The 12,986-nt window shown below is 39.5% G+C and overlaps 1 protein-coding gene across 4 annotated transcripts in view; it reads right to left on the bottom strand.

Moving 5' to 3' along the window:
• The window catches only part of APAF1 (apoptotic peptidase activating factor 1), a 101,648-nt gene that overhangs the window by 72,394 nt on the left and 16,268 nt on the right, over positions 1 to 12,986 (bottom strand). For all 4 annotated transcript variants that reach the window (XM_066356975.1, XM_066356959.1, XM_066356968.1 and 1 more), the window contains exons 5-10: positions 11,684 to 11,867; positions 9,290 to 9,402; positions 9,056 to 9,187; positions 7,413 to 7,651; positions 6,297 to 6,464; positions 5,207 to 5,338 (exon numbers count right to left, since the gene is read on the bottom strand). In XM_066356975.1, coding sequence (XP_066213072.1) covers positions 5,207 to 5,338; positions 6,297 to 6,464; positions 7,413 to 7,651; positions 9,056 to 9,187; positions 9,290 to 9,402; positions 11,684 to 11,867 — 968 coding nt within the window. The remainder of the gene's footprint in view (positions 1 to 5,206; positions 5,339 to 6,296; positions 6,465 to 7,412; positions 7,652 to 9,055; positions 9,188 to 9,289; positions 9,403 to 11,683; positions 11,868 to 12,986) is intronic.

The raw sequence follows: 12,986 nt of genomic DNA on the forward strand, positions 1-12,986 counted from the left end.
ATATTAATATAACAAAAATGAATAATATTCATTACTCACTTTATAGAAAATTACTTAAAAATAGAAAAAAGATAAACACCCGATATAAAAATAGGTAAAGGCAATGGATGAGAACCAATTCACAAAATAAAAAGTACTTATGGCCAAAAATCTCACCAGTAATCAAAGTGAAACAAGATTAACTATTTTGTTTTTGTTTTTTCGGATTTTTTTTACAGAGAGAGAGAGAGAGAGAGAGAGAGATCAATAGGGACAGACAGACAGGAACAAAGAGAGATGAGAAGCATCAATCATCAGTTTTTCGTTGTGACATCTTAGTTGTTCATTGATTGCTTTCTTTTTTTTTTTCTTTTTTTTTTTTTCTTTTTTTTTTTTTTTTTTTCATTTTTCTGAAGCTGGAAACAGGGAGAGACAGTCAGACAGACTCCCGCATGCGCCCGACCGGGATCCACCCGGCACGCCCACCAGGGGCGACGCTCTGCCCACCAGGGGGCGATGCTCTGCCCATCCTGGGCGTCGCCATATTGCGACCAGAGCCACTCTAGCGCCTGAGGCAGAGGCCACAGAGCCATGCCCAGCGCCCGGGCCATCTTTGCTCCAATGGAGCCTCGGCTGCGGGAGGGGAAGAGAGAGACAGAGAGGAAAGCGCGGCGGAGGGGTGGAGAAGCAAATGGGCGCTTCTCCTATGTGCCCTGGCCGGGAATCGAACCCGGGTCCTCCGCACGCTAGGCCGACGCTCTACCGCTGAGCCAACCGGCCAGGGCCTGATTGCTTTCTCATACGTGCCTTGACCGTGGGGCTACAGCAAACCGAGTAACCCCTTGCTCAAACCAGTGACCTTGGGTCCAAGCTGGTGAGCTTTTGCTCAAACCAGATGAGCCCATGCTCAAGCTGGCGACCTTGGGGTCTCGAAGCTGGGTCGTCCGCATCCCAGTCTAATGCTCTATCCACTGTGCCACCACCTGGTCAGGCAAGATTAACTATTGTTTAATATCAGGTGTCTAAAGACTAAATGGAGTGATAAGAATAGTAGCTGGAATCCGAGGAAATGAACACTCTGATGCTAAGTGGTAGTGATGTGAATCAAAGAAACCCTTCTAGAGGACAGTTTGACAATCTGTATTATACTTTAAACCAGGGGTCCCCAAACTACGGCCCGCGGGCCACATGCGGCCCCCTGAGGCCAGTTATCCGGCCCCCACCGCACTTCTGGAAGGGGCACCTGGTCAGTGAGAGGAGCATAGTTCCCACTGAAATACTGGTCAGTTTGTTGATTTAAATTTACTTGTTCTTTATTTTAAATATTGTATTTGTTCCCATTTTGTTTTTTTACTTAAACATAAGATATGTGCAGTGTGCATTGGGATTTGTTCATAGTTTTTTTTATACTCCGGCCCTCCAACGGTCTGAGGGACAGAGAACTGGCCTCCTATGTAAAAAGTTTGGGGACCCCTGCTTTAAACTGTACAAACCACTTGACCCAGAAATTACACTTAAAAATATGTGTCCTAAGAAAATAATCAGATGAGTGTGCTTAAGCAATTTCATTGTTCCTAACAAACTGGTTAACCATCATGTAGCTATATAATGAAATGCTGTGCAGCTTTGAAAAATCATGTTTTTCTATGTCTGGCCTTTGGTGGCAATCTGAGCATAGACCTGGAATGCTGAGGTCACCGGTTCTAAACCCTGAGCTTCTTTTTTTTTTCTTTTTTTTCTTTTTTGTATTTTTCTGAAGCTGGAAACGGGGAGAGACAGTCAGACAGACTCCCGCATGCGCCCGACCGAAATCCACCCGGCACGCCCACCAGGGGTGAAGCTCTGCCCACCAGGGGGCGATGCTCTGCCCCTCCGGGGCATCGCTCTATTGCGACCAGAGCCACTCTAGCGCCTGGGGCAGAGGCCAAGGAGCCATCCCCAGCACCCGGGCCATCTTTGCTCCAATGGAGCCTTGGCTGCGGGAGGGGAAGAGAGAGACAGAGAGGAAGGAGAGGGGGTGGGGGTGGAGAAGCAGATGGGCGCTTCTCCTGTGTGCCCTGGCCAGGAATCGAACCTGGGACCCCCGCACGCCGGGCTGACGCTCTACCACTGAGCCAATCAGCCAGGGCCAACCCTGAGCTTCTTGGGTCACAGCACATATGAGAAGCAAGAAGCACACAATGAACAACTAAAGTGAAACAAACATGAGTTGATACTTCTCACTATCACCCTCTCCTCTCTCTGTAAGATCAATAAATAACATCTTTTTTTAAAAATTACATTGCTCTATCCAAACTGACATAAAAAGATGACCATGGCCTGACTAGGCGGTGGTGCAGTGGATAGAGTGTTGGACTGGGACATGGAGGACCCAGGTTCAAAACCCTGAGGTCGCCGGCTTAAACATGGGATCATAGACATGACCCCATGGTCGCTGCCTTGAGCCCAAAGGTCACTGGCTTGAAGCCCAAGGTCGCTGGCTTGAGCCCAAGGTTGCTGGCTTGAGAAAGGGGTCACTAGAGTGCTGTAGCACTCTAGTCAAGGCACATATGAGAAAGCAATCAATGAACATCTAAGGAGACTAAGGAGCCACAATGAAGAATTGATGCTTCTCATCTCTCTCCCTTCCTGTCTGTCTGTCCCTATCTGTCCCTTTCTCTGTCTCTCTCTGTCACAAAAGAAATAAAGATGACCATGAAATACAATTAAGTGAAAATAAAAATACAAGATATAAGACTCATTTCTATTATGATTCCATTTTGGTTTTAAAGAACAAGTGTGGGGGGGATAGGTGGAGGTGAGCAAAGCAGGGGGAATGGGGACGAAAGAAACTTTACTTGGGGTGACTTTTGGTGGCACAGTGGATAAGGCATCCACCTAGAATGCTCAGGTTGCAGGTTCAAAACCCCTGGTTCGCCAGGTCAAGGCACATACAAGAAGCAGCTATTGAGGTTGATGCTTCCCGTTCCTTCCCCGCTTTCTCTTTCTCTCCCCTTTCTCTAAATTCAAAGAACAAAATCTTTAAAAAAAAAAAAAGATATACATGTAAAAACTTCACTTGGAGCCTGACCTGTGGTGGCGCAGTGGATAAAGCGTCGACCTGGAAATGCTGAGGTTGCCGGTTCGAAACCCTGGGCTTGCCTGGTCAAGGCACATACGGGAGTTGATGCTTCCAGCTCCTCCCCCCTTCTCTCTCTGTCTCTCTCTCCCTCTCTGTCTCTCTCTCCTCTCTAAAAATAGATAAATAAAATAAAATTAAAAAAAAAAAAAAAAACTTCACTTGGAGCAGTAGGCAAACAATGCAGTGTGCAGATGATGTTCTATTGTTTCACACACCTGAACCTGCACCCCAATAAATTCAACTAAATAAATATAAGAGCCAGTGTATGTATCTGAGCAACAAAATGATCTAGAAAAGTATCCACAAAAGCATTAGCTACTGCTAATTGTGATCTTCATTTCCCTCTTTTAGTTTTCTAAATTTTTCCAAGGAAAATAAACCATTGTCTTTAATCACCAGAAAAACAAGGCTAAGAAAGTGAGAAGAAACTGAATCCTGCCACTTTATCACACATATCAAAAGTTATTTCTATTTATTTTAATGCATTAATTTTACTTCAAAGAATTTTCAGAGAAAATAATATAAGTGCAAAGACAAACAAGAATATTCATTACAGCATCATAATTGCAAAAAAACAAAAAACAAAAAAATAAAAACCACCTACATGTTCAACAATTACAGTTTAGTTAAGTAAAGTAGGGCACTAATTTTACTGTTATACCTTCATTCCAATGCAGATTATTAAACATAAACTGTATTATTAAACGTTTTTTTAAAAATAAGCTATAACACCATTTTTGTTTTTTTAAAGTTTATTATTTTTATTTATTCATTTTTAGAGAGGAGAGAGAGGGGGAGAGAGAGAGACAGAGAAGAAGAGAGAGGAGAGAGGAGGAGCTGGAAGCATCAACTCCCATATGTGCCTTGACCAGGCAAGCCCAGGGTTTCGAACCGGAGACCTCAGCATTCCCAGGTCGACGCTTTATCCACTGCGCCACCACAGGTCAGGCCAACACCATTTTTGTAACCAAGAATAATGTACCTAAACACAGAAAAACTACTCAAAGTAGACATGATTTTCCAGAATGTTAACATTTTTAGTAGTTAAGTTGGTAGTTATGATTTCAAATATCATCTGTGTGCTAATGATTCCTAAATGTTATCTTTAGTCCATAATTTCCAGAAATCTAGATTTATATATCCACTACATGCTCAGTATTTTCAGTTAGATGTCTTAATGTGTCTATCAGATTTAATATACTCAAAATGAGCTCCTAACCTTCCCCTACCTCAAAAAATACTTTTTCTACCAGCAGACATCCCCACCTCAGTTCATGGCAACTCGAGTCCCTCCACTGCGACTATCTGTGACTCTTCTCTTATAATGCATATCAAATTCATCAGCAACTCACGACGATTCTACCCCTATATCATCCCTTTCTTTTTCCTTCCATGCTGTTTCCTTCTGAGCAGTGACTACTCCCTGACAGTAATTTTATCTGTCCACTGTGAGTCATCCCCCAGAATGTAAGCTCTAGGACAGCAGGCACTTTGTGGCTGCAGCGTATCCTCACGAAGAATAACTATACCAGTATATAACAGGCACTCAATAACTATTTGTAAAATAAATGAATCTATTCTCCACTCTCCATTTCCTCTTAAAACTTAGAAACAAATTCCTACTGCCTATAAAGAAGAGCTACTGGTAAGAAAAGAGTGAATTTTTTAGGTTGTTCATTTATTGCAGTTACTAAAGTAACCCTTTCAAATCACTGTAGGTAAAAATAGTACCAAAAACAGAAATACTTACATAGTCTCAAATTCTATACTGCTCACAAAAATTAGGGGCTCATAGAACAGGCAGATACTCCAGTACTACTTGCAGCCTTTTGTATAGTGCATTTTCACAATAAAATAAAAGTTGATTATGCATCTCATTTGCATAATCAAACAACTTTCCTTGACTTGTAGTTTGCTTTTCTGATGTTCTTGTTTAATAAAAAAATTTTTTAAAAAATCAAATGCTTCTTTTTTTATCGCTTCATACTCATTTTGAAATATCCCCTAATTTTTTTGAGCAGTATATTTTTAATAATAAAAAATTCTAAACAAAAGACAAAATAAAAGTGAGACAAAGGAAAGTAACTTTTAAATGAGTCATCTTACTTTGTGCATATTGGCACTGGCCATGTGATAGGCCAGAAAATTGTACCAGTACATGCAGTCCTCCTGGTCTGATGAAAGGGCGTGCAGCTGGCGATGTCTCCGGAACTGGGTGATTAGCTTCTTATGTAGATCCTGAAACCCACATGAAACAAGTCAGAGGACAGAAACAATTTTATAACCTAAACATTACAGTAACTCTAGCTGTCAAAGCTGTATAAGAATGTACAGGGAATCTCCCCAAAGATACCTATTAATTACAAGAGGAAAAAATAGCAACTTCATGTGGAAACACTGGTAGATAACACTTTAACCAAGTGATCAAGGGTAACATCAATGATAATAAGATACATAGGCAGTTTTCAACTGGTGTGCCCCAAGAATTGTTAAAACCTGCAATACCTGACTATTTAGTCAGGGGCACAGACCTCTTTTCTTAGACTGCCAAATAAAAAAGTGACAACAGCCAACACAACAATAACCGTCTGGTGTGAATAAATCAAAATTATACCTGTTTTTTATTTTTTGTCAGATTGGCAAAAAATATATTTTTTGGTGTGCCTGCTGAATTTTAGTAATTATCAATAGTTTATGTGTGTCATGGAATGAAATAGATTGAAATTCGCTGAGATATATCAATACCCTGATATGATACACCAAGAAGGACACAACATTATTTCTGTGGTGTTCCCGCCAAAAATATATAACCTTGATCCAGTTAGGAGAAAATATCAGGTAAACCCAAACTAAGGAACACTGTACAAAAAACTAGCTAGTACTCTTCAAAGTGACCTTAAAAGATAAAGAAGGCTGAGGACTTTCCATAGATTTGAGGAAACTAAGGAAACATGACAATTATATGCAATATGGAATCCTGATTTGGATTTGGACCACATAAAAGGACATTAGTGGGAAAGCTGGAAAAAGTCAAAGTCTGCAGATTAGTAATATTATCGTTATCATTATGTAAGATGTTAGTTAACATTGGGGGAGCTAGGTGAAAGTATACGCAACTTTCCTGTGTCTAAAATTATTTCAACATAAAGAAATAAAAAAGAAAAAAAAAGAAAAGAATGCACAGAGATGCAAGTACCTGAAGCTTGCTGCGGTTCTTCTCTGTGAGAAAGTCTACTTGAAGATCATGCAAATAGTAACAAAATGATTTTCCATTCCGGTCACAAAATAAGAGAGACTTATTCACAAACTCTTGCAGTTTGTCTTCAACTTCTTCAGTTTCCATGTCCCAGAGGACACAGAACACCTAAAAATCATTTTAAGCTTTTAAAATGTCACAGAAGTACAATGACCAGAATTGCAGAGGAAGTTTTAATACACACACAAAAAATTATTTCTCAAATACCTGAATAAGAATTGATTTCAAGCTGTGGTACATGTGTGTGTGTGTGTGTGTGTGTGTGTGTGTGTGTGTGTGTGTGTACACACACACACACACACACACACACACACACACACACTGGAATACTATGCAGCCATGATAAAGAAGGAAATCTTACTTTTTGCAACAACATGGATGGACCTGGAAACTATTATGTTGAGTGAAATAAGCCAGGCAGAGAAAGAAAAATATCATATGACCTCACTCATTTGAGGAATCCAATGAACAATGTGAACTGAGGAACGGAATAGAGGCAGAGGCGGGATCAAAGGGACCAGAGGGAAAGTGGACAGAGGGAAAGGGGATGAGAGGATGGGATTAGAGAAGGAAAAGAGATTGGTGAAATTATATACACATAACACAGTGTTATAGAGAACAGAAAAGCTAATCCTAGAGGGAAAGGGGGAGGGCGTTAGTAGGAGAGGGGCAAGGGGAAGGTTGAGGGGAACAAGGGGATGGGGGGATGCATTTGAGGGGACACTAAAATCTATGTAAACACCATAAATTAAAATCAATAAAAAAAGGATTTCATAAGCAGTTCAACCATTCTTCAAGACAGAAAAAAGGAAGAGATAAGGAAGTGGCATGCTTCTCCAGCTTCACTAGAACCACTGAGAAATAGGTTACCCCTCCCAGTTCAACACTGACCCCTGATCGAGACCGAGAGCAGTGGGACTTCTGACCCTGCTACCCCACCAACTCCGTCTCACCGGTCCTATCTTTCCAATGTCCTCTGGGGTAACATCCTTGATACTGTATCAAAGGTTACATGCCACAAATATCCAGTGATGAGGATTCTTGGTCTTTTATTACCTTTGTAGGCACCTTGACATCCTTCTGCAAGATGGAAAGATCTGTGTAATAATTTTTGATGTTTTCTCTAAGCATTTCAACACTTATAGACATGGCTTCATCCAGAGCCTCATAGTCGTAAGATGAGGATTTCCTTATCCTCTTAAATTGCTTATTCTGAAGCTGCCTGAGGTAGTACTCCCAGCGGTTGGGAAAATCACGTAAAAGAGCACCAATTAAAGACACTACAAGAGGAGAACCTAAAAAGTACACAAACAAACAAGGTCACTGTGTTAACACTGCCTCGTTTCAGAGTTACCACTAAGATTTTTTGCTGCACTTTATCCAAAGCCTTAAAATATTTTTAACTCTTGAATTAATTAAAATGAATTAAAATTCCTAAAGGTATTTATTTTAAGAAAGTCATTAGAAATAAGAAATATTTAATTTAAAGATATTCATCTCAGAATCATTTAAAATAATGAAAAATCTAAAATAATAACAGAATTGACTGAATTAAAGTATACCACAATATTATGCCATTGGTAATTTTTTTTTACCATGGGAAAATGCTCAAGATTTGTAACATTAAAAGGACAAGATTTTAAACTGTGTATATACCACATTATAATCTTGATACTTTTTTCAAAATTTTATATGTCCTAAAAGACTGGAAGAAATACTCTGATACTAATAATTATCAGATTATGAATAGTTTGTTTTTTTCTTTATAGTTTCATAGTTTTAAAATAGATATGCGTAAGCTTTATAATGAATACAAATCAAGTATTTTTCCTAAGTTTCAGATTCTTTTAAGTCAATTAACTCAAAATCAAGTATCTATTTGATGGCAGAAAGAAAAACAAGAAGGTATTTCCAAGCATTAACAATGGAAAAGGTGCTGACAGATTTAACTACATGAGAGTTTACATTTCTGTATGTCAAAAAGACTATAAATGAAATTAAAAGGCAGACAAAAAACTGGGGGAAACTATCTGAAAAAAAAAAGCTAATAGCTTCAATAGAGTATCTAAAAGCCAATTAAAAATACTTCTATTACAAAAGAAAAGTGACAAAGATCATTTCTTAAAATGCAAAAATTCAATAAACAAAAAGTTTAACTCCATTAGTAAAAAATGCAAATTAAGATAAACCATTTTTACTTATCAATCGAATACTATTTTTATAAAATTCCAACCATAAAAATTTAAAACTCTCACTACATATTTTTTAAGACTTTATTTATTCATTTTAGAGAGAACAGAGAGAGAGAGAAAGGGGAGGAGCAGGAAGCATCAACTCCCATATGTGCCTTAACCAGGCAAGCCTGGGGTTTCAAACCAGCGACCTCAGCATTCCAGGTCAACACTATCCACTGTGCCACTGCAGGTCAGACTCACTATACTTTTTATTCTTTGACAGAGAGGTCATGTCTCCACACTAATATATTGTAGCTGTTTATTTAATATTATTTTAATGGCTAAATAAAGCTTTTGAAAACCAAAATATCATTATACAAAATTAGGGTATCAGAGAACTTAAAACAGTAAATATTTTTGCAAAGTTTCTGGTTGTTCATGTGCTAAACTGTCATATTCATTAATTTATATCAGGGTAAATTAACATCTCTATAATCCCCTCATACACAAAATAAAAAACTATACCTTTACATTCTTTAACAATACTATGAGCTTCTTCTGGCAAATCTGCTTTCTTCATACTAACAAAAAGGGATAAAATTTCAAGACCTTTTTCTTTTCCTAAGCCACTCTCCACCGCAACTACATATTTAGGACCTGCAAAATCACAAGATATAATAAGTAATTTGGTATGCCACATATTTAAATATAATTGAATTAAACTATAAAAGTACCGAAAATTAAATGAATAATCCTTACCCATTACTGAATCTGTGACACTCTTGTCTCTGGTTGTGAGAAGAATCTGACATTGATTGTCAAAAGCTTTTAACACCCAAGGATCCCAAACATCATCCAAGATCAACAAAGACCTAATTAAAAGAACTGTATTAAGTTACTAATCATAATTATTTTCCTTTAAAAAAGGAAAATGCCACCACTTTCCATTCTTCCTTTAAAAAAGGAGAATGCCACCACTTTTTTTAATTTACAAAATAAAAAAAAAGAAAGAATAGAGAATAGACATCTCATGGTTCTTCCTCTTTTCTTTCTTATAGCCCTGTCACAATACAGGGGTGGGCAGAGGTCGGTTTACAGCTGCGAACACACAAGAGATTATTCTTGTTTCTTATTAATTGTTATATTATTTTCCATACGAAAAATATAAACCTTCTTTTGCCCACCCCCATATAGTGATCCAAACAGAAAAAAAAATAAGGATTTCTCCCACCCAAAACCAATATACATTCAAGTTAAGGGAGCTATAAAAAGAGGTTTGTAAGTATAAGAAATCAGCTACCCAGTACCTAAAAAGAACTAAGTATTGGGCTTTTCCCAATTCAGTTTTGAAGCACCAAAACCAAATGAGAACTGGGCTCCAGTTAACATCAGAATCAAGCATATAACAATGATGGTTTTTAACCATTTTTTACCTACAAAGCGAGCAATTTCATATGTTCCAACCTAACAGAATGCACTAGCAAGATTATTTTTCATTTGGTACACTAGTGCAGTGTTTCAATCCAAGGAATCAGTCTGCTTACTCATAATGAAAAGAACCTCTATGCCAACCCTGATTGGTCTCACCAAAACTTTTTTAAACTCACCAGAACAAATGAGAAAATATACAGCTAGCACCTGATAACATAATTACACACTTGCATTTTTATCTGAATGGCACACTCCTTCTTAAGACTACAAAAAAAGAAAGACTCTAGGTACATACATAGGTTGGAAAATTGCAAAAGCATAAACCAAATCAATGTTGAGAGAGAAAAAAAAATGATAGGCATTATAAGCCCTGATCTGATACATCTGAGAGTGGTTATATTTTCCTAAACAGAAATCCCTTTTATTTTGCAAAAGGAAGCAGGATTAGGGAGAAGTTACTGAGCCAGAAAAAGGGACTGGTTAGTGATCTCAATTCTATTTCCTCCAGGAAAATGGAAACCAGTGACTATGAAGGGGAAGAGAGATGATGGACGGATCTGGAGGAGAAAAAAGCCAGGGACCAGGGAGCTTCCCTCTGTAGTGGACATCCACCCTGATCACCTAAAGGAGGCTTTTTCCAAAACTCACTCCTCTCACTCACTGTTTTGATATAAACCCCTCACCAGTTTGAGAATCACTGCCATACTCCGCAACTGTTACATATGACAGTGTACCACATCAGGTGCATCAGGCATTAAAGAACAGTCGAGTGCCGCCTGACCTGTGGTGGCGCAGTGGATAAAACGTTGACCTGGAACACTGAGGTCGCCAATTTGAAACCCTGGGCTTGCCTGGTCAAGGCACTTACGGGAGTTGATGCTTCCTGCTCCTCCCCACCTCTCTCTCTCTCTCTCTTCTTTGTAAAATGAATAAATTTTTAAAAAATAAAAAGAATATTAAAAAAACAACAGCTAAGTGACACCATCTAATTCTTGCCTGATTTACACTCCCAAGGAATGCTTTATTCGCCTTTGTACTCGCAGCACTGACCCAGGTGCAGCACTCAATGCTATTTAAATGGGCAAATGAAAAGAAGGCCACTAGGTCACGGAAATCAAACTATTGACCGAATCCCCAATTACACCCTTAACACAAGCAGCAACCAAGCTGCTACCTACCCTCCGGCTTAGTGAAAACTGTGAAGTAGCTGGTAACAGTGCCTGGCACATAATTTTATCCGTATTTGTTGAATGAATTAATGAATTATTGAAATAATTAAGTAAAACTCAAAGTATGCAGAATAGAAGTTACATGTATATCCCAAAACTAAGAAAACACAGTAGAAGGGTCCCCTGAAATAAAAAATCCTTCCTGACTCAGTCTTTCACCAGTTGCCTACATTTACTCTGTCTCTTGTTCTATGTTAATCCATTAGAAACAACAGATTCAAGGTAAGAAGTCTGCATTTCTAGCAAAGACCACTCACCTTGTGAGCCCACTACAGCACATAAGAGATGATGCGGTACATCACAGGCAAAGAAGAGAAAAGTAGCAGTTCCAGCCAGTGGAAGCCACTTTTTTTAAAAAGAGAGAACAACAGGAAAGCTATGGTTCTTTCTCAGACCCTGTAGCTGACAGCGAGAAAAGGTATGAGGCTCTCAGGATGTCAGTAGTTAAATCTCACCGGGACTTCACACACTAACTAAATTTGACCATCCATACCTTGGGTATTTGCGCAGCATCAGAATGCGGAGACGGTCTTTGGCCTCTTCAATATTGAGTGGAGGCCTCTGGGAGAAACTCTCATCCTGATCCAACCGTGCACAAAGATTCTGCAATTTCATCAGAAGCCCAGCTTTGTCTTGTTTCCCCACTGAAACCCAATGCACACCCCCTGGGAAACAACCTGGTGAGGAAAAGAATAATAACCTTAAGGCCTCGGAACAAGGAGTCCTTCCAAAAATTTTGCTGATAAGCAGCAGATGTGTTCTAATCTTCAATCTCATCATCATGTCTTCAACTTCTTTTGATTAAGGGTATAAATTTTACTTGTAGGGTATTACTGAGCTTTACAGCCTGAATCTAAGAAAAGTTGAAGATGGGAAGTAATTGAAGTTCAGAGTGAATCTGCTTTTCATGGCCCTGGAAGTTTGGCTCAGTGAGAGCATCAACCCAGAGTGTGGTGTGTGGATGTCCTGGGTTCTATTCCTGGTCAGGGCACACAAGAGACGCACCCATCTGCTTCTCCACGCCCTCTCTCTTGCCTCTGCCTCTCTCTCTCTCTCTCTCTCTCTCTTCCCCTCCTGCAGCCATGGCTCAATTGGAGAGTTGGCCTCGGGCACTGAGGAGGGCTCCATGGCCTCCACCTCAAGAGCTAAGAAGAGCTCAGTTGCTGAGCAACAGAGCAACACCCCAGATGGGCAGAGAATGGCCCTCCACTGGGCTTGTCGCGTAGATCCTGGTCGGGGCACATGCGGGACTCTTGTCTCTTTGCCTTTGCTCCTCTCACTGAATTTTTTTTTAAAAAATCTGCTTATCAGTGAAATCTTACCAAACAAAATTTCACAGTCTTTGTCCTATGTCATCAATCATCACTGTACAATAGCTCCTCCACCCCTAGCTCTCTTGACATTCTGGGCCAGATCATTCACTGCTGTGGGAGTCTGTCCTGTGCAGAGGAGCGTGTTTAACAGCCACCCTGGCTTCTATCTACTAGATGCTAGAAGCACCCGCTCCCTGGTTATGACAACCAAAAGTGTCTCCAAACACTGCCAAATGGCAGCTGGGGGTGGGCAAAATCACCTCTGACTGAGAACCACTAATGAGTAGAAATATATATCTCACTCATTATGGCTCTCATATAGAAACTTAAGAAAGAAGTCAAGATCACATCTCAGACTTTTGGCTAAGATCAGCTCTAAAGTAAGAAGTTAGGTCCAAGTCTGGCCCTACTGCTTACTAGCTATAAAATCTTTGGCAAATCACTTAACCTCAATCTTGTTTATTATACTGAAATAAGACTGTT

The sequence above is a fragment of the Saccopteryx leptura genome, chromosome 1 (genome assembly GCF_036850995.1).
Source record: "Saccopteryx leptura isolate mSacLep1 chromosome 1, mSacLep1_pri_phased_curated, whole genome shotgun sequence".
Taxonomy (NCBI): Eukaryota; Metazoa; Chordata; class Mammalia; order Chiroptera; family Emballonuridae; genus Saccopteryx; species Saccopteryx leptura.